At 38.1% G+C, this 24,686-nt stretch overlaps 1 protein-coding gene across 1 annotated transcript in view; it reads left to right on the top strand.

Moving 5' to 3' along the window:
• The first annotated feature begins 358 nt into the window (after positions 1-358).
• Positions 359-24,686, top strand: part of GPA33 (glycoprotein A33) — a 52,053-nt gene continuing 27,725 nt past the window's right edge. The window contains exon 1 of the mRNA XM_007480704.2: positions 359-500. Coding sequence (XP_007480766.1) covers positions 458-500 — 43 coding nt within the window. The 5' untranslated portion in view covers positions 359-457. The remainder of the gene's footprint in view (positions 501-24,686) is intronic.

The following is a 24,686-nucleotide window of genomic DNA, read 5'->3' as shown; positions in this document are numbered from 1 at the left end:
ATTTTTAATGCTAGAGGGGAACGCCAATATTGTGGCCTGAGAAACTCTTCCGTGAATGTAATTCTCTTTTCATTGCTTGAGAACAATTTCCTGCTAGCAATGAAGAAATCCCACCCCTCTATAGATGAAGCAATCAATGACATTTGTATACCTATATGTACACCTGAAATTAGATAGCAGGAAGGAGGAAGCTGAGATCTACTCACCTGGAAGAAGGTGGGGTGGGTGGGTCAGGACAGCCTTATTATTGCCTTCAGAGCAGAGAAAGCTGAGTAAAGTTCAGTCTCACAGGAGAGCACACATATAGGTCCAGAGGACTGAGGAGGGCACAGTTAAGAGGGAAGTGAAGAGAAGGCAAGTGAATTCATCTAGCTAGTCAGGGTGGTGGCTAAAAGCTCTTTGACTGACTACTTGTCCTCACTTTGAAGCAGATTTGTGATAAAGTGAGAGACCAGCCATGGTGGGGAAGATGAGAACCCTGCTCTTCATTCTCTATGCTTGTGAGTAAATATCCTCATATTCTTTCCCAGGTCTAGGAGAAGAGGTGGGTGGCAAGTAGGGTGTTGACTTCCCTGACCTTTCAGTATAAAGGGAGATGGGGAGTTTGCTGTTTCTTCATAGGCTGGAAACTTCAAGACAAATGCATTAATAATAATGAAATGTTTCTCATTTGCCTTTTAGTAAACATGACTCTGAAGTCACTCATCTTCCCATAGTTAACAGGAGGACATTTTAATAACTGCTTTCCAAAGACCTAAAGAAAGACAGGAAGAGAAACCCCCTCTCTCTTTCTCTCTCTCTACTCCTCTCTCTCTCTCTCTCTCTCTCCTCTCTCTCTCTCTCTCTCTCTCTCCTCTCTCTCTCTTCCCTCTCTCTCTCTCTCGTCTCTCTCTCTCTGTCTCTCTCTCTCAATCTCTCTCTCTCTCTGTCTCTCTCTCTCTCCCTTCCTTCCTTCCTTCCTTCCTTCCTTCCTTCCTTCCTTCCTTCCTTCCTTCCTTCCTTCCTTCCTTCCTTCTTCCTCCCTTCTTCCTTCCTTCCTTCCTTCCTTCCTTCCTTCCTTCCTTCCTTCCTTCCTTCCTTCCTTCCTTCCTTCCTTCCTTTCTTCCTTTCCTTCCTTCTTCCTTCTTCTTCTCTTTCTTTCTTTCTTTCTTTCTCTTTCTTTTCTTTCTTTCTTTCTTCTTTCTTTCTTTCTTTCTTTCTTTCCTTTCTTTCTTTTCTTTTCTTTCTTTCCTTTTCTTTCTTTCTTTCTTTCTTTCTTTCTTTCTTTCTTTCTTTCTTTCTTTTCTTTCTTTCTTTCTTTCTTTCTTTCTTTTCTTTCTTTCTTTCTTTCTTTCTTCTTTCTTTCTTTCTTTCTTTCTTTCTTTCTTTCTTCTTTCTCTTCCTTCCCTTCCTTCCTTCCTTCCTTCCTTCCTTCTTTCTTTCTTCTCTTCCTTCTCTTCCTTTCTTTCTTCCTTCCTTTCTTTCCTTTCTTTCTTTCTTTCCTTCCTTCTTCTTCCTTCCTTCCTTCCTTCTTTCCTTCTTTCTTCCTTCCTTCCTTCCTTCCTTTCTTTCTTTCTTTCTTTCTTTCTTTCTTCCTTTCTTCCTTTCTTTCCTTCCTTCCATTCCTTTCTTTCTTTCTTTCTGTCTTTCTTTCTTTCTTCTTTCTTCTTCTTCTTTCCTTTCTTTCTTTCTTTCTTTCTTTCGTTTCTTTCTTTCTTTCTTTCTTTCTTTCTTCTTTCTTTCTTTCTTTCTTTCTTTCTTTCTTTCTTTCTTTCTTTCTTTCTTTCTTTCTTCTTCTTCCTTCCTTTCTTCCTTCCTTCCTTCCTTCCTTCCTTCCTTCCTTCCTTCCTTCCTTCCTTCCTTCCTTCCTTCCTTCCTTCCTTTCTTCCTTCCTTTCTTTTCCTTCCTTCCTTCCTTCCTTTCTTTCTCCCTTCCTTCCTTTCTTTCTTCCTTTCTTCCTTTCTTTTCTTCCTTTCTTCCTTTTACCACAATCCTGCGAGGTATGGGGTATTATTAATATCTCAATTTTGCATATGAGGAAATGGAGGCAAAAAAGGTTACATGATTTGCCTTGGTTCACAAAATTAATAAATCTTAGAGGCTAGAGTTGAATTCAGGTTTTCTTGACTCCGTGTCTGGCACTTTTACCCCCTGTCTACCTTCCTCTGTTGTTAATTTGTTCCAATGAACAAATTAATAATTGTGACCAAATTGAAGAGTTTGTGTTTTAGAGACTTGTTCTTCTATGAATCCAAGTGTAATCACCATGGGCTCCTCTAGTCTCAATCAGATTAAATCCTTTGAAGGAGTTGGGAGAATGGCTTTGCTTTTAAAAATAATTGTGTGTGTATGTATATGTATAAATTTCATTAAATGTTTCCCAATTATATATAAATATTTTAAATTCATTTTTTACATGTTGAGTTCCAGATTCTCTCTTTCCTTCCATAACCACTCCCTTCCTTGAGGAAGCAAGCAATTTGATATAAATCATGTTTTAAAAAGAAAACACAATGCTTCACTCTACATTCAGAGTTCATCAGTTCTCTCCCTGGATGTAGATAACATTTTTTTAATCATGGGTCCTTTGGAATTATCTTGAAACATTGACTGCATCAAAATAACTGTCTTCCACAGTTGATCACCCTTGCAATATTACTGTCATTATGTACAATGTTCTTCTGGTTCTGCTCACTTCACTTTGCATGAGTTCATATAAGTCTTCTGAAGTTTTTCTGAAACTATCCTGCTTATCATTTCTTATAGCATAATAATATTCCATTACAGTTGTCTACTATAACTTATCCAATCATTCCCCAATTGATGGGATCTCCCTCAATTTCCAATATTTTGCCACCACAAAAAGAGCTGCTATAAATACTTTTGTACAAAATAAGTCCTTCTCTCTTTCCTTTGATCTCTTTGAGACAGATCCTGTAGTGGTATTTCTGGGTCAAAGGGTATGCACAGTTTTATAACTCTTTGGGCTTAGTTCCAAGTTGTCCTCCAGAATGGTTGGACTAGTTCATAACTCTAGGAACAATGCAGTAGAGCCATAATTTTCCAATCCCCTCCAGCATTTGTCATTTCCCTTTTCTGTTATGTTAGCCAGTCTAATAGACACCTATCTCAGACATCTCACATGAGATGGCACCTCTGAGTTATTTTTGCGTTTCTCTCAAAAGTAGCAGTTTATAGGATTTCTCCCTATAATTATTAATAGCTTTGATTTCTTCTTCTGAAAACTGCCTGTTTTACATTCTTTGAGCATTTATTAACTGGGGAATGGCTTTTATTTTTTACATTTGGCTCAGATCCCTACATATTGAGAAATGAAGCCTTTATCAAAGAAACTTGCTGTGAGAATTTTTCTCCTCGTTTTCTGTTTTCCTCCTAATTTTGACTGCTTTAGTTTTATTTGTGCAAAAGCTTTGTAATTTAATGTAACCAAAATTATCCATTTTACAATATGTGAACCCTCTATCTATTATTTGGTTATTAACTCTTCCTTTGTCCATAGATCTGGCAGGTATATTTTCTCCATGCTCCCCTAATTTACTTATGATATTATCTCTTATGTCTACATTATTTATCCATTTTGATCTTATCTTGGTATAAAGTGAGAAATGTTAGTTAATGCTTAGTTTCAGCCTAATTTCTAACCAGTTTTCCCCAGCCATTTTCATCATATAGTGAGTTCTTACCCCAAAAGCTCTTTGGGTTTAGTAAACTAAAACAATAGATTACTATGATCATCTACTACTTACTGTGTATTGTGTACTTAAACTATTCCCCTAATCCACTAGTCTATTTCTTAGCCAGTACCAGATGAAATTTGGTATATCTAGGCCACCTTCCTTTACATTCTTTTTCATTGGTTTCACTGAAATTCTTGACCTTTTGTCCTTGCAGATGAATTTTGTTATTATTTTCCTAGCTCTATAAAATAATTCTTTGGTATTTTGAATGGTATGGCATTAAAAAGGTAAATTAACTTGGGTGTACTTACCATTTTTGATATATTGATTTGTCCTACTACCCAGGAATAATTAATATTTCTCCACATGTTTAGATCTGGTTTTATTCATGTATTTTGTAACCATGTTGGGTTTGTTTTTGTACAAATATGTCCTTGTATGTACAAATGTTCTTGGATTTATGTTGGCAGGTAGATTCCCATGTATTTTATGTTCCCTGAAGTTATTTTATTTATTTTTTTTTATTTTATTTAATTGATTAGTTTAGAGCAATTTTCCAGGATTACAAAAATCATGTTCTTTCCCTCCCTCCCCCCAAACCAACTCCCATATCTGACCCGCAATTCCATTGGGTTTTACATGTGTCTTTGGTCAAGACCTATTTCCATATTATTGATATTCGCACTAGGCTGATCTTTTAGAGTCTATATCCCCAATCATATCCCCATTGACACATGTGATCAAGCTGTTGCTTTTCTTCTGTGTCTCTACTCCCACAAATTTTCCTCTGAATATGGATAGTGTTCTTTCTCATAAGTCCTTCAGAAATGATCCAAGACAGACCTGAAGTTACTTTTAAATGGAATTTTTCTTTCAATTTCTTCCTGCTTGGGTTTTTTTTTTGGGGGGGGGGGTAATATATTGAAATACTGGTGATTAATGTGGGTTTATTTTATATTCTGCAACTTTGCTTAAGTTGTTTTAATTGTTTTTAGTTGATTCTAAGGTATTGATATTACTTTATTTTCTATGGTGCCTTTTAGCAAAATGTAACTTCTCCACTTATTTTTTTAAATTGGGTCTCTTTTTACTTTTACTTTGTCTGAGATCATGATTGTTACCCCTGCCTTTTTTTTTACATCAGTTGAAGCATAATAGATTCTTCTCTAGCCACTTATTTTAACTCTATGTGTGTCTGTCTGTTTCAAGTGTGTTTCTTGTAAACTACATATTGTTAGGTTCTAGTTTCTTATCCATCTGCTATCTTCTTTCATTTTATAGATGAGTTTATCCCGTTCACATTCATAGTTTATGACTACTAACCATGAATTTCCTTCCATCCTATTTTCTTCTGATTATCCTTTTCTCTCTTTTTAAACCACTCCTCTATAATTTGTTTTACTTCTAACCACTGCCTTCTTTTATCTGCTTTCCCTTTAACTATACTCCCCCTTATCCCCTTTCTTACTTCCCTGTAGTATATGATAGATTTCTAATACCATTTGAGTGTGTGTGTGTGTGTGTGTGTTTCATTCTTTGGATCACTTTAGATGTGAGATTCAAGCATTGCCTGACCCTCTCCCACCATTTTCCCCTTTACTATAAAAATTCTTCCTTGCATGCCTCTCTTATGTGAGATTTTTCCTGTTCTTCCTTTCTCCTTCTCCCAAAGAATCACTTTCTCACCTTTCCATTTTATATCATCCCAACATAATTGACTCACTTCTGTACCCTCATTTTATGTAGAATCCTTCTAATTGCCCTAATAATGATAAAGCTCTTAGAAGATATAGATATATATATATAATTTTACTATATAAAAAGATAAACAGTTTAAGCTTAATGAGTTCCTTATGATTTTTCTTTCATGTTTATCTTTTTATACTTTTTATACTTCTCTTGAATATTGTGTTTGAAAGTCAGTTTTTCTATTCAGCTCTAGTATTTTTATCAGGAATATTTGAAAATTCTCTATTTCATGAACTAGTCATTTCCCCTTGAATTATACTTAGTTTTACTGGGTAGGTTATTTTTAGTTGTAACCACAGATCTTTTGCCTTCTAGAATATCCTATTCCAAGTCCTCCACTCTTTAACATGGTAGCTGCAAAATCTTGTGTGATTCTGACTGTGGTAACACAGTATTTGAATGGTTTCTTTCTGGTTGTTTGAAGAATTTTCTCTTTGACATAGGAGGTCTGGAATTTGACTATAATATTCTTGGGAATTTACATTTGGGGATTTCTTTTAGGAAGTAATCAATCAGTGAATTCTTTTGACATCTATTTAACTCTGATTCAAGGATATCAGGATAACTTTCCTTGATAATTTCTTGAATTTTGAAATCTAGTATATTTCTTTGATCATGGCTTTTACATGGTCCAATGCTAATTAAGTTATCTCAATCTCTTTTCTAGATCAATTTTTCCCAATGAGATATTTCACATTTTCTTCTATTTTTTAATTCTTTTGATTTTATTTTGTTTCTTGATATCTTGAATTCTCATGGAGTTATTAGCTTACACTTGCCCAATTCTAATTTTTAAGAAACTATTTTCTTCAGTCACCTTTTATACTTCTTTTTCCTTTATAATTCTGTTTTTTAAGTTATTTTCTTCAGTAAATTTTTTGCCTTTTTTACTAAGCTGTTAACTGTCTTTTTATAATTTTCTTCCTTGCTTTCATTTCTTCATCTATTTTTTTCTCTATCACTGATTTTGAAAATCATTTCTTTGTTTCTTGAAAGAATTCTTGTTAGGCTTGTGTCGAAATCATATTTTTTTCTTTACTCTTTGCTTGTAACTGTTTTAATTTCATTGTCTTCTTCTCAGTTTGTGTCTTGATCTTTCCTATCATCAGAGTAGATTTTTATACTCAGGTTTTTGTTGTTATTATTGTTGTTTCTTTATTTTCCATACTATTTCTTGATTTTTAACTTTATATTAAAGTTGGGCTCTGTTCATGGTATGGCAGGGGGAAGAAGGAAGAATTGTCTCAAGATTTAGTTTTTTTTTTTTTTCCAAACTGCTTGCTGTCTTCTGAGCTAGTTCTGGAAGTTTGGAAGTTTCTGGAGCTTCCAAGGTGGTATGATCTGGGAAGAGGTGTGGTCATTGCTCTCTTATTCTTCACTTGGGTCCCTTATACTGAAAGGGATCCATTGAGACTGGGAATGATATTATTCCTCAGGGTCATTGATCCCTTTAACCAAGAAGAGATGATACTACTCAGGGTCCCCGTTTCCTTGGGGTCACAAGCAATACTATTCTCTAGAGTCCCTGAATTCTTGTGATGGAAAGCAATATCACCCCTCATGGTTCCCACTCTCTTTTGACCAAAAGTGCTCCTCTCTGCCCTTAAACTATGATCCAAAAGTGGGCATATGCAATGAAGTTGCCAAATAGCATCTGGTCCTACATCCAGTGCTAGAATAGGGATCCTCTGTAATATCTTTCTGACCTATTGCCAGATCCCTTCAACATCACTGTCTTAAGAGATCCTGAAGTTGCTGAGGCTATTGTCACCCCCTATTCCTAGTACTGGTGTTTTATCCACATGGGCTCTGGGTCCAATGACACAGATCTTGCTTTCTAATGTCCTAAGTCTTCTTGGATTGGAAGAACATCTCACCAACCTTTTGTTGCCTCTGTCACTCCAGAATTTGATTTGAGGCATTATTTTAAAGTTGTTTGGAGGGGAATGTTAGGAGAGTTGGCCTGAGTGCTTCTTCTATTCTGCCATGTTGGTCCTGCCCTAAATAATCTGCTTTACCTACATTCCATCCTGCTACAACATCTAAGTCTCCTTTTCCTTTGCAGTCTAAGGCATATAGTTTCCCTATTCACTCTCTTCTCTGAGCCCTAAATTCTTTCACTGGTAAAATGAATGGGTTGGACTAGATGAGCTCTAAGATCCCTTTCAGTTTTCATACCTATGATTCATTCATTCAATAAACCCATTCACTTATTCAATCAATCCTTGCCAACACCTAGTAGTATTGGGATACAACATGACAATTGGAAACCAGAGGACAGCTAAGGGGAAAAGTAAAATAACTCAGGTTGAGCCAACACCACACCCCTCCATAAATCTGGGGGGAAATGAAATTTAAGAATGAGTCAGGATTATAAGCAAATCTTGAACAAGATGGTGAGGATTCTTAAAAAGATGGAACCTCAGGGCTGGAGATGGAAGACAAATGACCATCCCCTTTTCCTGAGCCTGTCATTCCTTCTTGTAACTAGCTTGGAATTCCCTTTCATTCTGTACTCTCCCCAAATCCTCCTCACCTAACCATAACCTCAGGGATGATTAAAAGGAATTGAAATTACTTTAGCTTTTAAAAAACTATTATTTACATGCAACCAAAAGGCATGTGACCTGTGGGTGAACTTAGCCTGTGGAACCAGTTCTTAGGAGATTTTTCCTACCTCCTGAGGGTGAAAATCTTTCCCAATGAGGCCAGTCTTTAAAGCTGGGGCAGCCCAGTCTGGGTCCAAGGCAATAAATCCACCCCTATGCCCCCAACTCTAGTTTTTCCTCCTGAGGGAAAACATGTGGACTAGGGAATTGGGTCTGTCTGGGCACATCATTCCTCTCCCTCATAGAAGTAGTGAGCAAGATGGCACATTAAACTAGGCAGTTCCTGAAAGTGCCTGTGTTAGATATTGCAGAATCTTAGCTCAGTCTCAGGCAAGGCAATAAAGCCCTTTAATAGCTTTATAAACTATTATGGCTCTGAGGAGCCAACCTGGAAAAACAACTGGATCTGGGGCCAGAGAACCAAGTTCATATGGTGGCTTTGCCACTTGGAATGTAGGTCATCTTAGGGCAGTCCCAACCTCCTGGTACCAATTATTGGACTAATTATATATCCTTGAGTTGTAATGTTTAGTAATGGGCCAAAACCCAACAGAAAAGTCCACTAAATGCTATGGGAATTGAAAGGTGGAAAAAGCAACTATGGCTAGAGTCACTGGGGCAAGTCTAAGGTGTGTGTGTGGGGAGTGTTTGCAACTGGATTTGGCTCTTGAAACATGGAATTCTTCTGTGTGTCTTATATCATGAAATCTTTCCTCCATGTACAATGATCATCCGTTTCATTCGGCCCTGCCACGCTTGGTCCTAGTTCTTCTAAATTTAAGGTTGCTTTTTGCTAAGTATCTGGAAATCTGTTCTCTTCTTTCTCTGAAACAAAACCCAGGGAGCTTATTCTTCATGGAAAAGCTCCAGATTCATTGCCTAAACCAAGGTTCACAGTCCCCTTTTTGCAATATCTGTGTATCTCCTGGGGTTACAAGACTGGCCTAATGAAAAATTAAGAGGGAAGTTAAAATTAATTTCTTCTCTCTAGGCCTTTTGTTTTGTTCCACTCACTCCCTACATCCCTCGTGCCCAGTGACTAATACCTTTGGGTTGCCTTGGCTGTGTAGAATTATTAACTGTGGGGTCCCAGCTGAGCCTGTCTTTCTGGACAGTGACTCATCCTTTCTTAATCTGTCTCCATCTATCAAAACTTTAGACAGTGACTCATCTTTCCTAATCTATTAGAATTCAATCTAGCATAATCATAGGTATTCAATAAACAGATTTAGTGGCCCATTTCTGGAGCCTTGATGGGACAAAGAGTAAGATAATATATGACAAAATCATTTGTACTAGAATATGAGTGTGCAACAATAGCTTAATATGCTCATTCTGCTAGATATCATTTGCACTTTCCCCTTTCAATACTGATCAGAAGGAATATGGATCCAAGAATTGGGATTATCCTAGAAGTTTTCTGCTCCAGCTCATACATAAAGCATTAAACTCTTCTGCAATAGATCCAACAATTGGCTGTCCAGTCTCTGCTTAAAGATTTGTGTTAACTGAGACCAAACCATTCCTTTCTCAAAGCAGCCCATTCTGGTTTTAGACAGATTTAATTATTAAGAATTATAAAAATTTAATTACTAAAATTTTCTTATATTTAACTATAATCTGCTTTCCCATAGCTTCCAGCCAGTGTTCTATCCAATGAGTCAATTAACTGAGTGCATGTATTATATGCACATTTTTATCATCCCTCAGTTTCTTTATCTGTAAAATGAGCTACAGAAGGAAATGGAAAACCATTCTAGAATCTTTGCTACGAAAACCCCAAACGGGGCCACAAAAAAGTCAGACATGACTGAAATGACTGAACAACATATATGTGTGTGAACATATATATACATACACACATGTGAATATGCATGTGTGTGTGTGTATAAGATAGGGATAGGGACTAGACCCATAATTTCATTATTATAGGAACTCTCTAGGGAGGAATTTCTTTGCTAATGTAGGTGGGCAACTTCTTGGGATTTTATAGTCTTCAAGTGTTAGACACCTGAAAGGTTAAGTCATTTGCCTGGCATCACATAGCTAGTACACATCAGAGGCAATTCTTGAACCCAGGTGTTTATGGTTCCAAGTTCAATTCTCCATATACTATGCCAGGCTGCTTTTCTCTAAAAATATGCAGAGAATAAATATGAAGAAAATAAATACAAAGTCAATGTCATTTGAGAGGGGGGCCCCTAACATTTGGGAGAAGCAGGAAAGCTTTCATCTTGACAATCATACTTGAGCACCATCTTGAAAGAAGAGAGGACCCTATGAGATGGGGACAAGGAAGAAAAGGAATTCAGGCATGGAGACAGGAGACCAAAGGAGATAGTGAATGTCATATACATGAGGAATGGGGACCACATTGGCTGGACCCCAGAGTGTGGAATCAAAGTCACATGCAAAGAGCATGGGAAGATGGTTTGGAGAGAGGTTGACAGCTAAACAGAAGACTTTATGTTCGATACTAGGGGCAAGAGAGGAGTCATTGGCAGTTTTTGAGAAGAGGAGTAGCATGATGAGATATATGATGAAGGAAAATTAATTTGGGGGCAGTGAAGAGAATGGGTGGGCATGGGGAGAGACTTCAAATAGGGAGACCAAATAGGAGTCTGATGCAATCATATAGGTGAGGGAAGAAAAGGCAGTTTTCTGAGAAAAGTGATATATGTAGTAGAGGCATGGGGAGAGAGAGAGAACTTGCAAGAACCAAGGCTGGAGACCTAGCTCTAGCTGTCAATCAAGAGAAGGTTCCAACGGAATGTTCCCAGGAGTGGCAGTTGGGGGTTTTGCTGGCCACACTGAGAAGAGAAACTTGGCTTTTGGACTTTGTCTCTGTCTCTCTGACTCTGGGTAGTTGAAGCTGATAAGAAAAAGAAACTTGGCTTTTGAGTTGGTGGTCTATCTGAGAGTTGAGCTGGCCAGGAGAAACTGAGAGACTTTGAACTTGGTTTTTTTTTTTCTGGGGTTGAGCTGAGAGACCTTGATGATTTTGTGAGAAAGAAGAAAGAAGATTTAAAAGGCTGTTGTCCTCCATCTCCCTAACTGTCTAAGAGTCACAGTTTGTGACTGGACTACTTTCTCAATCCTTCATTTAGATTAGGGACTTCCTTATCCCTCTTACCCCAGTTTCCCATACAGTTATCCCAATAAACCCCTTGACTTGAAAAAGGAAAAGAAAAGAATATCTTTATAGTTTACTCAAGTGGGAGAGAAGGAGCCAAAGGCTTCAAGAAGAACTGGATGGAGAGCGTTGGTTAAGGGAGTGAATGAGGGAGGAAGGAGGTTAGGAAATAGATTGATCCATCAGCCATCATTAGGGATCAATAGGCAAAACCCTAGATCAGACCCTAGAGCATTCCCTTGTAGGCAGTTCCCCTGTGTGGCATCCCTCAGCATTTCTATCTCCATTATAAATAAGCAGCCTCAGGTTCCCTTAGCAGCTCTCTCTAGTCAAAGCCAGAGAACAGCAGTCATTATAGAAGAAACAGTTCCCCTCAGTTTACCTTCTCTATTTCAACAAGTAATAGTTTCCTTCAGCTTACCTCTTCCATTTCATATAATAATAATAAGTTAGTATTTATACAGCATGACATGGTTTTCAAAGTGCTACCTGTTGTTTTATCTTCATAGCACCACTTTCAATTAGCCTCATTTATAGATAGGGAAACTGAGGCTGAGGACCTTAAGTGACTTGTCCAGGATGACAAAGTCCATCAGTATCTGAGGCAGGATTTGAATTTAAGTTCAGCATTCTCTCCAGAAGCTGACTTCAGTGCACTTCTAAGTTTAATCTACCTTATTAATATTTTCTCCATTGTTCTCTTAAGTTTAGACAATAATGGATTAAACAGAAAATTAAAGATATCTATTCATTTTGTCCAGAAGATATTATAGAGGCAGCTAGGTGGCATAGTGGATCAAATGTTATTCCTGGAATATAAAATATTTGGGTTTAAATCTGACCCTGCTAACTGTGTGACCCTGGGCAAGTCACTTATCCTTTGTCTGCCTCAGCTTCCTCATCTGTAAAATGAGATAATAATAGCACCCACCTGCCTGATTTATGAGGATAAAATGAGAGAATACTTGTAAAGCATTTGGCAAACTAAAGCACTGTAGAAATACTCGGTATTATTATTATTATTATTATTAGCTTTTCCTACTAGTGAGTAATAAGTTCTCCCTACTAGAAGTTTTCAAACTAGTTAAACATATGGCTACAATCCAGGTTTTTGTGAATTTGTTCTGCACTGAGAGGGAGGTTCTATTAGCTAACCTCCAGGATGACTTCCAACTCTTTGGGTTCAATGATTCCCTGTTTCATAGTAAGAATGTGAGGCTAGAATTGGAATAATAGGTGAGGGCAAAAGGAGAGGAAAAGGAGATAGTTATGGGGGATGCAAGAAGTATTGTGTTACCCTTCAAATCATTCCATTTGGGCAACTTTCTGTCCCCTACTATGGTCAGGATGGTGGGTCAGCTTTGTTCCTATTTTATCTCCTGAAATAAAACAACTTAGGCTTTTCTTTGTTTGTGAAACTCTGTTATGTGGCCTCCATCTCCACTCCTATGAATCCCCCATTTCTCTCCTTGCAAAGCTGGACTTATAACCTACCTGGAGAGTGGAGCGCCATCAATTTTTCTCTTTAATTCAATCCCTTTCCCTCCCTTTCTTTTCCTTTCTAAATGCACAATGACCTTTGGTACCCTTACTGCAATGAGCCCCATAGACCTAACGATTCCTCCTCTGTTTCCTGGTTCCATAAATCATAATTATCCGGTATGGGTGTGACCCAGAGCAATATAATTTAGAGTTGAAACAGAGTTTACGAACCATCTTGTCTACTGTCCTCATTTTATAGATGAGAAGTAAAGTTAGTAGATATTGTAAATAAAAGTCAGTAGGTATTTATTAAATATCTACTATGTGCTGGGCACTGCAGTAAGCACAACAAGACACTGTAGGGTTAAGAAGAAAGTGAAGATTTGAATCCAGATCCCCTGACTGCAAAGCTGGTGCTCTCTCTACTACCCTGTCCTTTTTTCACATCTATGGAAGATAGGTGCCCACGGAAGATGAGTCTTCAGCTTGGAACTCTTGGGAGATGAATGGCAAAGATAAGACTGCACCTAACCTCTGGTCCTCTGTTTACTCATTTGTTTTTTGTTTGTTTTTTTACCATGGCGCCATGCTACTTGTCAGACAAGGAATCCATTGGTGATTTTGAAGCTGTCTCATTCTACACGTGACTCAATATATACCAAGGGAAGATGAATCACATAAAGGAAGAAGTAAAGAGTTTGGCAGACAGAGCATTGGACAGCCCAACTCCTCTCATATCTGCCAACTTCTTTAATTTCCTTCAAACACTCCCCAGGAAGGCCACTTACACAACTAGCCCATGGTTGTCTACAGGTCATTTTAGTGTCTGGGAAAGATTACTCAGGTCCTCCTCCTAAGAGTTCTCCCTCCTTCTCTCAGGTGCCTTCCATCTCCAGATAGGGAATAGATTCTTTCGTTCCATGAATGGAGCTCTAACTTCCCTTTAGGAGCCCTCCCTGGGATCAATCCTTGACTACTCTGGGGCTGTGGTCTCTTCTCAAATCAATCACTTCTGTCTCTCCCTTCATCTAAGGAAAAGCTCCAAAGCTTTCTCGGTGGGCTCTCATCCTGGGGTCATTCTTGACTACTCTGGGGCTGTGGTCTCTTTAGATCAGTCCTATCTGAGGTTACAAGCTGCCTCTATAGACTAAGGAAATAAGAGACTCCTTCCTAGGTTGTCTGCGTTGTCTCCAAGGAAAGATGAAGGCTCAAAACTAAGGAATTGGGGGTTTCCGAATTTTTCTTTTAGTCGGTGAATATGCATTTATTAAGAATTTAGTAGGGGGAAGGCAAAAACAGTCCCAGACCTCAGGAACTCACATTTTAATGGGGCAACATTCAGATGAATATGCACAATGTGTGTATGATATTAATGGGAGGTGATCGCAGAGGGAAAGCACTAGAATGAAGGGAGACAAGGAAGGGCTTCCCACGTAAGGTAGAATTTTAGCTGAGAACTGAAGGAAGCCAGGGGGCAGAGAGAAGAGAAAATATTCCAGGCATGTGGGATAGCCAGTCCTGAGACAGCGTCACATGTGAGCCCATTGCTGCTGGTTCATAGAATACATGGAGGTGTTGGAAGTGTAAGAAGACTGGAAAGGCAGAAAGGGGCCAGATTGTGAAGGGCTTTAAAAGCCAAATAGAATTCATGTTGGATCCTGAAAGTAATAGGGAACCAATTGAGTTTATTGAGTGAGGAAGTGACATAAGCAGCCACCCATTAGGGAAGAGGAAGAGCAATGTGTTTGAACTCTGGCTTTTCTACTTAGCTGTGTGGCATTGAACATTAAGCTTCCCTTGGCCTCAAGTTTCTCTTCTATAAAATGGAAGTGCCACACTAGTCCGGAGTTCCTTACCTAAGGTTGAGGAACCTTTAAAGAATCGATTTCAATATAATTGAAACCAACTATTTCAATATAATTATTTCCTTTGTGATCCTATATAATTCTATGTATTTAAAAACATTTTTCTGAGAAGGGCTTCACCACACTGCCAAAGAGGTACAGTACAAAGAAGAATCTCTGGACGAGGTGATCAATAAAGCTCTGCCAATTTTAAATCCTACGGCCCTAAGAAAGTATGAATAGTAGTAAATATCACTCATTTTACAGAGGATAAATCTAAGGCACTGAGTGAATGAATGAATGAATGAATGAATGAATGAATGAAACATTTATTAAGTCCTTACTATGTGCAAAGCACTGTGCTAAATGCTGGGAACAGAGACAAAAAGGTAAGACAGTCCTTGCTCTCAAAGAGTTCACTTTCTAATCAAGGAGGCAGTTAACAAAATTGGAAAAATAAACTTGATTCTCCTCCCTTTCTAACTTTCCCCTATGCACAGCAGGAAAGGAAAATAAATAAGTCTTCCAAAAATGCATTTTTACTACAAAAAGGAAAAGGAAACAAAATCAAAAGAAAGGAGGGCCAAGGAGCAAAGGTAGTTTTTATCTAATTATTGGTGTCCCAAAGGCAGCCAGTAGTGATGTTGTTCAAGGTCCAAACACGTCTTTGGGTTTGAATAGGAATCTCTTATCTCCCTGTGGATCAAACCAATTATTTTTTACCAGTTGTCTTTCTTATACCTGGTAATATGCTAGGCAGTCTGACACCCATAGTGAGAAATGGGGTGGGAAGTCAGGAGAGGAAAATAGGATTCTTACAGTGTTACTTCTCATCAGTTTCCATCACTGTGGCCCCAGGCAATAAGGAGTCTCCCTTGGCCCCAGCTCCTTCCAATGACATTCTGAATAGCAGGGAAATCTGCCAAATGATATAAAGCACAACAATCTTGGACAAGTCAAAAGACTTGGGTTTGGACCACTTACTATCTGTGTGATCTTGAACTAGACATTGTGGAGAAGTCAGTCAAGAGATTTGGGTTGTACCACTTATTCTACTTACTAGCTATGTGAAATTATGGAGAAGGAGCTCACCTTCCTCATATCTACCAGCATTTAGCTTCCCTGACCCTCAGGTTTCTCCTCTATAAAATGGAAGTGTTAGGCTAGGTTTGAAGTTCTTTGCCTGGTGTTGAAGAACTTTTTATTTTTTAATATATTTTATTTTTTAAAATAGTTTATTTATTTAGAATATTTTTCCACGGTTCCATGATTCATGTTCTCTCACTTCCTTCTCCCCTACCCTCTCCTGGAGCTGACAAGCAATTCCTCTGGGTTTTCCACATGTATTATTGCTCAAAACCCATTTCCATATTATTCGTATTTGTAATAGAGTGATCTTGAAGAATTTTTTAAAAGTATATATTTTGATAATTATTTAAATATATTTCCCTTGTAATGAGATAAATATACATATATATATTTGTTTTATGTATTTAAAAAATATTCTGACCAACTGCCACCAACAGAAAGGCACAGGAGTCTTGGAAATAACAACATCCTCTCAGGCTACTGCTTGTACTCCCAACCCAGCTCTCATAGCCACATAGAAAGCAGCTCCTGTGAAGAAGGAGCCAGCCATCTCCAACTAACTGCCACATATAGAGCAGCTACAGAAAAGAAAATTCTTATCCCCAAAGTCCTTGTCATCACCAAAATGTTCAATATCAAAAATTAATAAGATTTTATTAGTTAGATTATGAGCTCCTGAGAGCAAGGATTAGGGGGCAGCTAGGTGACTCAGCGGATTAAGAGTCAGAGCTAGACATGGGGTATCCTGAGTTCAAATGTGACCCCAAATACTTCCTGGCTGTGTAACCCTGGGTAAGTCATTTAACCTGTATTACCTAGCCATTACCATTCTTCTGCCTTGGAACCAATATATGGTATTGAGTCTTAGATGGAAGATAAGGGTTTTTTGAGGGAGATGGAGAGAGAGAGAGAGAGAGAGAGAGAGAGAGAGAGAGAGAGAGAGAGAGAGAGAGGGTTGTCTTAATTGTCTTTCTTTTCACCATAAAAGCACAGTGCTTTGCACATAGTAAGGGCTTAGTCAATGCTTTGTTCATTCATTCAGGGTCTCAGAGTCATCATCTGTAAATGAGTAGATACCTTACACACACTCCGAATTCTGGAATCCAGCCAAGCATGTCTTCTCTCTGACCTTCATTTACATCCTATGGCTTTAGGATCCCCTATGAGACAGAGGTTGGCACTAAAGGAAGAGTTTTCTCCTCATGGGGGAGGGGTCCCAGAAGGCTAGAATCTGATGAAGCAGGAAATTCCTTTGGAAGAGCAGTTGGTCTCTCAGTTTGGAGAAGCTGGAGAGAGAAGGTTGAATAAGACTTTCTCCTGAGGGTTACCCAACTTTTTCCTGCTTATGACTGGAAATCCTTTCCCCCAACATTTCCCAATTGAAAAAGACTATTAGAGAGGACCTGGGAAAGGCATTTTAAATCTCAGTCAGACTTTACCTCAGCTCCTGTTGCCCTGGGTCTGAACTGTGACCAAGGGGCCAAACCCAGGGTCAGTCAACTTTATTGTCTCTCAGGAGGCTCAGGCTGCCAAGGCCTGAGTTCTTCCCCAAACTCTAGGAGGGAGGAAAAGAGTTTTAGCTAGAGATAGGGATTCCTTTTCCCCACTATCTTTTCCCATTCTTTCCCTGCCAGTTATTCCTTTGTATTACCCTGATTGAGTTAATTAACATTAGAGTAGTTATCTTTTCTCCAAGCTGTGATCAAGTGTGAGTAAACAGATCAAGGGAAGAGACATCTTCCTAAGAAGAAATCCTTTGGTCATGAGTAGTGGAGGGGGGACAAGAGGGACAAGAGCAAATCTGGGAGAGCAGCCAGAGCTAAGAAGGGAAGGCAGAAGGGGTAAAAATCTTCAAACCCCCTCTCCTCTTTCTGAGCCAACCCTAAACATCAGCTGTCCTCTACTAGGTCCTGTTCCCTTTACCGATCCCCAAAACCTTTTCTCCATTACATCCTCTTAAATAGAGGAATGCCTTGTCAGATTACATACCTAGTCAGTAGCAAGCTATTGGCTTGATCCCCTATAGGCTGTACTCCATTTCATTATTAGGGGTTCAGGAGCTAATGTCCCAGTTCCATTTAACCACTAAAGCCACTGTTATTTCTGTATACATTGCAAGTGCTTCCTATTTGTCTTCTTTTGCTTCTTCACTTTTCTCCAACAATTATTTGTGCATGGATGTGTGATATGGAAATCACTTTAAAATACTGATATCTATTAAATTAAGGTCGCCAAGGAATTCAGCTATGTAATTCCTAAATGAAAACTCAAGTCAGCTGTCAACCTTTTTTATGGCGTTTTAATTACAAACAGGAGGAAGAAAAGTATTAGAGGGAGAGAGAGGGAAAAGGGAGAGAAGGAAATAGGGCTTAAATACCCATCTGCTTAGGTTGAGCCAAAGGCCCAAGGCCCTGGATAGCTGAGGCAAAGAAAAGAGATCAGTCCCTATCACTCACATGACCAAAATGGAGAAACAGTCTGTGGGCTCCTCCACTCCAAGCACCAGGCTCCAACAACCTTTCTCCCTCCACCCAGGAAGTCCCAAGCACTCCTGAGCTGTCCTCTACCTCACTTCCTGTCTCTCACATGTGCCAATGGTGGCTCTAGCTTGACCTAGGACCGCCCAGAGGTCTGTCCTTTTTGCACATGTCTGTTGAAGGCCATATTCTCAAATAATTAAATCTTGAGTTTTGCTGCAGCCCTTCCTAATCTTGTTACACTGAGTAGGGTGGAGATTGTAGTTTCCAAGACCTGATTCTGTTATTCCAAGTATCTCTATTGCTATTGATCAGGAAATAGCTAAATTCCACCTTCTAAAGAATGGTCTGAATAGGGTTGAGTAGCTTTGAAATTCACAGATTATATTTAACCCTTCCCTCAGGAGACTGGAGCTATGTCTGTGAAATGTCTTGAGCTCCCTGAAGAATGACACTCCTCAAAAGTACATATTAGAGTTACTTGGTATCTCCATAAGACTTTAGTCCTTTTGTATAAACTCCTTAAGAATGAGGGGTGGGTTGTTTTGTATCTTTTTAATGAAAAAGGATTTTCTTATGTGAAAGGAATAATATCAGTTTCTCCAGGGTTTATGCTAAGGTGATATGAGTGTGGGTACTTCGCATGGACCAATCTCACATTAATTAAATTATCCTTCTCTTGTGTCTTCTTTTCACTGTGCTATCTAGAAACCTTTCGTTATCTCTTAATGAATCTCCATTATTTAAAAGGATTAGTCCCAAATTCCCATTTCTACTACTGTTGGCACAATGGAGTCTAATGCTGATCCCTACAGTCCAGTATATTAGAAAGAACTCCAGTCTTGGAACTTGAAGGTTGTTGAGTCAAAGAACCAAAGGGGTCGAAAACTGGAAGAGACCTCATTGGCCATAACAACCTACACATGAAAGGAATTCCCCTTCCAATATGCCTGAGAAATAATTGTCTCACCTCTGTTTGAAGACCCCTGGGGAGTGGGAACCCACCTCCTTCCCAGGCAACTCAATTCACTTTTGGACAGTATAAATTTTGTCACTCAGCTGCATGGAATTAGCAAAGTTGCTTTTCAGTTCTGAGCCTCAGTTTCCTTCTCTGTAAAATGATGATCGGCTTGCCACTTAGAGACTATGCGACCCTGGTTAATTGACTTAATCTCTTTGATTCTCAGTTTCCTTACATATAAAATGAAGATAATAATAATCACTCAATTTATCTCACAGGGTAGCAAGTAAGTGGCATTGTGGAATATTAGGAATGGCATGAGCCCTGAAGGTTTTTTTTTTAATATTTTATCTTCATTTTCTTTTAATAACAAATTTCCACATAAGTTTTCCAAAGTTATAAAGTTGTCTCCCTCTCTTCTTCTCTCCCCTCACTCAGAGTTGACAAACAATTCAATCTAGGTTATACATATATTATCACTCAAAACATATTTCCAAATTATTCATTTTTGTAAGCAAATAATCTTATAAAACCCAAACCCCAAATCACATACCTAAATAACCAAGTAATAAATTATATGTTTTCACCTGCATTTATACTTTAACCCTTCTTACTGTAGGGTTGGATAGCATTCTTTCTCATAAGTCCCTCAGAATTGTCCTGAATCATTGAACTATTGTTAGTAGCAAAGTCTATCACATTTGATCATCCCTCAATATTGCAGTTACTATGTATAATGTTTTTCTGGTTCTTCTTATTTCACTCTGTATCAGTTCATGGAGGTCTTTCTGGTTCTTTCTAAAATCATCCTGTTCATCATTCCTTATAACACAATAATATTCCATCACCGTCATATACCACAATTTGTTCAGCCATTCCTCAATTGAGGGACATCCCTTTAGTTTCTAATTCTTTGCCACCACAAAAAAACACAGCCATAAATATTTTTTACAAGCAGGTCCCTCCCCCTCCTTGTTTTTGGGATACAGATCTAGTCGTGGTATTGCTGGCTCAAAGAGTATGCATTCCTTTATAGCCCTTTAGCCATAATTACTGGAGTATTTTAATGTGGGTCCAAATTCTGATTCAGACACTTAGTAGCTGTGTGATTGCAAGCAAGTCAGTTAACCCCTCTTGACGTATTTCCTCAACTAAAAAATGGAAATACTAATAATACTGATTCCAATGTAATGAATGCTCCTTAAATGCATTTCTGACCAAGTGATTCCTCTACTCAACCAACTTCAGTGGCCTCTAGAATGAAATATAAAGTCTTTGGTTTAGCTCTTATAGCCCCATGCAATCTGGCCCCAACCTACCTTCTGGCCTCATTGCACCTTTATTCTACATCCCTACTCTGCAATCTAGCCAAGAAAATCTTCTCTCTCACCTTAATACACATTAGTGCATTTCCAGATTCTATGAATTCACACTGGTCGTCTCCCCTCTTCATAGAGTCTCTTCTTTCAAGAGATAACTTTCTTGATTTCTCCAACGGTTTGTGCCTTCTTTTTCAAACCACCTTGTATTTAACTCCTTTGTAGTGTAAGGATAATTTTAGGGTTGTGACTTAAACTAAATTAATTTGGTCACTAGAGAATATCCCAAATAAAATATCTATGTCAGGTTGGAAATTTTATGGTAGTTTAATTAACATAGGGAGAAGGAATTAAGGAGAAGAGAGAGAGGGTATAGAATTTCTCCCACTGGCCTTTGCCAGGGGGAGTTCAAAGACCTCCACCACAAGGTCTTTGAAGAAGATTAGTGGCTTTCCTAAGAGGATAGTGTTTGGAAGGTAAAAGAGAAAAGAATCAGCCTAAACTTCAAGAGAGCTCAGTGAAGATGCTGAACCTGAACTAGGCTACCAAGCTTCTCCCAGTATTGTATCAAGGAAACTCACCACCAAACCCAGAAAATAGCTGCCGCCATGCTCAAGATGCCAAGTGTGCTCAGAATGCTGCCACCAGAGCCACCTCTCCATGAAAAGAGGCCCAAGAGAGGAAGTGACACAAAATATATAGATTGTTTTTAAATAACTTTCCTGCATCTCACATGTACCAATGGTAGCTTAAGCTTGACTTAGGACAGCCCAGGGGTCTGTCAGTTGTTTCTTATTTGTCATTTGCTAGCACACGTCTGTCATAGGCCATCCTCCTCAATACTTAATCCTTAAGTACGAGTGTATACATTCCTGTTTTGTTAGACTAAGCAGAGTGGAGTAAATCTAAAGTTCACAATCCCCCCTGATGATGATTGGGAGACTAGTCTCCCCAGTTGATCACTAAACATAATCATCCTACACCTCCAAATTTTCTAACTGCAGGTGCATACATAATTTCACCTTCTAAGAGAAAACTACAATAGTCAGATAGAAGAGGGAAATAGAAGAAAGACAGACAACAAAACCAATGTTTGCTGGGCACATTGACAAAAACCAAATGAGGGGAAGTCCCCTTTTGACATAAGAGTTTGACATTCAAATGACATTCAAAGACAATTTGACATTCAAATAAATGTTCAATCAAACTTCAGTTCAATCAACCACACCCAAAGTTCATTCTGTATCTTCTTGATGTAGTGTAGGTTTTCTGGCATCTTTCTGCAACAGTTCATTCTCTGGATTTAGGAGTTAGCAAGCTTCTTTCCTTGAAGATCTTTCTTGAACAAAAATTTAAATCTTGGATTTTTATTAAAATACAATCCCCCTTGAAGCGGGTGTTAAGAAACATACAGTTCAGCACAGGATGGAATGTTGAGTTATGGGAGTGTATAAGTCAATTATCAAAAGAAGAGAAAAACAACCAAAAACAAGGAAAAAAATGGAAGAAAGTTAAACTTTTGGGGAAAAGAAAAAAAAATTCAAAACCAGAATCAAAATATCAAAATCTATGTATATAACATGTTTAGTAAACAAGAATAAATTCATAATATGCCCTTGTATTAGGGTTCAATACATTTCTATCCCACAAGTCTGCAGGACAGAATGCAGTAATATTTCACTTACCCATTTGCAGCCAAGACTACAGGAAGTTGCCATACTGTGAGAAGAAAAAGAACTAGAATTTTATTTTGATAGGGAAGTGTCATTCCCTGGTCTGATTTTTTGTCATTCTCAGGGATATGGGGAGCCAGGATGATAGCCAAACTTCGGTACATGTCTGAGTATTTCACAAAGAGTGTAGATACAAGGAAGTCTTACAACTTAACATATGTCAAGTGCCACAACCTTGAGTCTCACACTAGTTCTTTTACCTGTCTGCTTTTTTTTTGGCACTATTTAGGTTAAGTCTGTGCTCCTTGTTTTTATCCAATTTCCTAGAATCAGACACAAACATTAATCACAGTCCCTTAACATTTTATCAATAAATGGCAGGTTCCCATAATTTAAAGCTTTTGGGTATGCATTGATATTATTACAAGTATATATATATGTGTATATATATATATATTTAAACTTATATTGCTGCAGAGAAAAAATAATATTAATTATATGTACCTTTAGCACAAGAAATTAAAAAAGGGGGGAAATCAAATATTCTAATCAAAAGAAAAGAAAATCAATAATACAAATAAGGGGGGGGGGAATCAGGAATTCAATGTGTTCTCGAAAAACAGCATCCACTTGTCAATGGATTATTATCTCCAATGCATGTGATAGGATACAGTCAATCAGTCTCAACAGAAGATTCTCTCTTTACATGTGAGCAATGAATCCAAGAGTCCTTCTCTCCAATCTTTATAGATGTTGAAGTAGTTAGCAATATTTGGAATTGCCCTTCCTGGGAAGGCTGAGTTGCTCCAGTACACTGGAAATTCTTAATATACACCTTGTCTCCTGGGTTCAGGTCATGCAGAGAAAAGTCCAATGGTCCAGCTTGTACTGCAGCTCCGGATTCATGAAGTTCATGCAGTTTGTGCTGTAATTCCTGTATGTAGGAAGCAATAGTACTATCTCCCCCTAATAGTGACATTCCTGTTTTGTTAGTCTAATCAGGGTGGAGTAAACTAAAGTTCACAGCAGGTGCATGTGGGTAATATATTGTTAAAATTTTATTGATACTATTATATGTACTTATTATCTCCCTCATTAAAATGTAACTGGTTACAAGTAGGAATGGTTTAATTTGTTTTTTATTCATATCCCTAGTATCTAACATAGTTCCTGGCATATAGTAGGTGCTTACTAAGGACTGATTGACTGATAAATTGATAGTGTGTATGCACTGGTTCACTCTCTCAGATCCATGTTACTACATTAATCCCTCAGGGTTCTAGAGTACCCTGAAATGTTTGTGAAGATATTTCTCCTCTACTGCCATAGACTAAAGTTCTCATCATGGATTTTCCCAATTGCTAGACTGCCGATGATTAGTGTCTCAGTCCCATTTAATCATTCAACATGGATTTGCTTTTATAAAGGAATATTTACTTCAAATATGTAGCAAGAGCAACTGTACAAATGTTTCCTACAGCACCTCCAGAGGTACACTCTCCTCTACCAGTGGAGGACAATAGAACAACAATGGAAGAGAAAACTGTGGTCCTTCTCAAAGCTTGAGAACAATAGTCAGACAATTGCTACATTGGAATTACTACATGGAAAAACCATGACATTTTAAAGTTGGAGCCATCTAGTTCAACCCACAACTGATACAATAGGCTCTCTAAAACATATCTTATCTCAGCCAGTTTCTGCTTAAAGATCATGAAATGATGAAGAACTATTCCCACTTGCTAAGGCAGATTATTCTACTTTGGACAGCTCTGTTAGAAAGTTTTTCCTAATACCAAATCAAATTTGCCTCTTTGTAACTTCTATCCATTGCTCCTGGTTCTGCCATCTGGGGTAAAATAGAAAGAGTCTAATTAATCCCTATTCTATAGTTAGCTCCCCAAATTTTTTAAGATAACTATCATTTCACCTTTGTAGACTCTAGAAGTCAAAAGTTTCTGGTTTCTTCCTCAAAATGCATGATCTTACCACTCTTCACCATTCTAGTTGCCCTTTTCTAAATCATTAATTCTTTGGGGGGGGGAACAAAATTCCACTTTATTTTTTTAATATTAAGTTTATTTATTTAATTAATTAATTTAGAATAAATTTTCCATAGTTACATGATTCATGTCCTTTCCTTCCTCTCCTCCCACCCCCCTCCCATAGCCAATGAGCAATTCCACTGGGTTTTACATGTGTCATTGTTAATCAGTAGTTTTTAACCTGGAACCAAGGCCCCAAAGGACTTATCAACAGATGTTAGGATTTCCATGAACTTGCATAGTAAAAAAAAATCATGTCTTTATTTTCACAAATCTCTGAATGAAATTTAGTATACCCTTCAACTATCTAAAAAAATAGACTCAGAAGGGATGCATTGGTTTCTCTAAACCACCAAGGGGGTCCATTCCACAAAAAAGTAAGACTTTTTGCTCTTCACATTCTCTAATTTATTAATACTCTTCTTTTTTTTAATTTTTAAACATTATTTTATTTGGTCGTTTTTATACATTATTCACTGGAAACAAAGATCATTTTCTTTTCCCTCCCCTCCCCTCCCCCGCCTTTCCCTCTCCCATAGCTGACACATGATTCCACTGGTTATCACATGTGTTCTTGACTCAAACCCATTTCCCTGTTGTTGGAATTTGCATTATAGTGTTCATTTAG

This window comes from Monodelphis domestica, chromosome 2 (genome assembly GCF_027887165.1).
Source record: "Monodelphis domestica isolate mMonDom1 chromosome 2, mMonDom1.pri, whole genome shotgun sequence".
NCBI lineage: Eukaryota > Metazoa > Chordata > Mammalia > Didelphimorphia > Didelphidae > Monodelphis > Monodelphis domestica.
The sequence above is the reverse complement of the archived record's forward strand: the minus strand, read 5'-3'. Positions and strand labels throughout refer to the sequence as shown.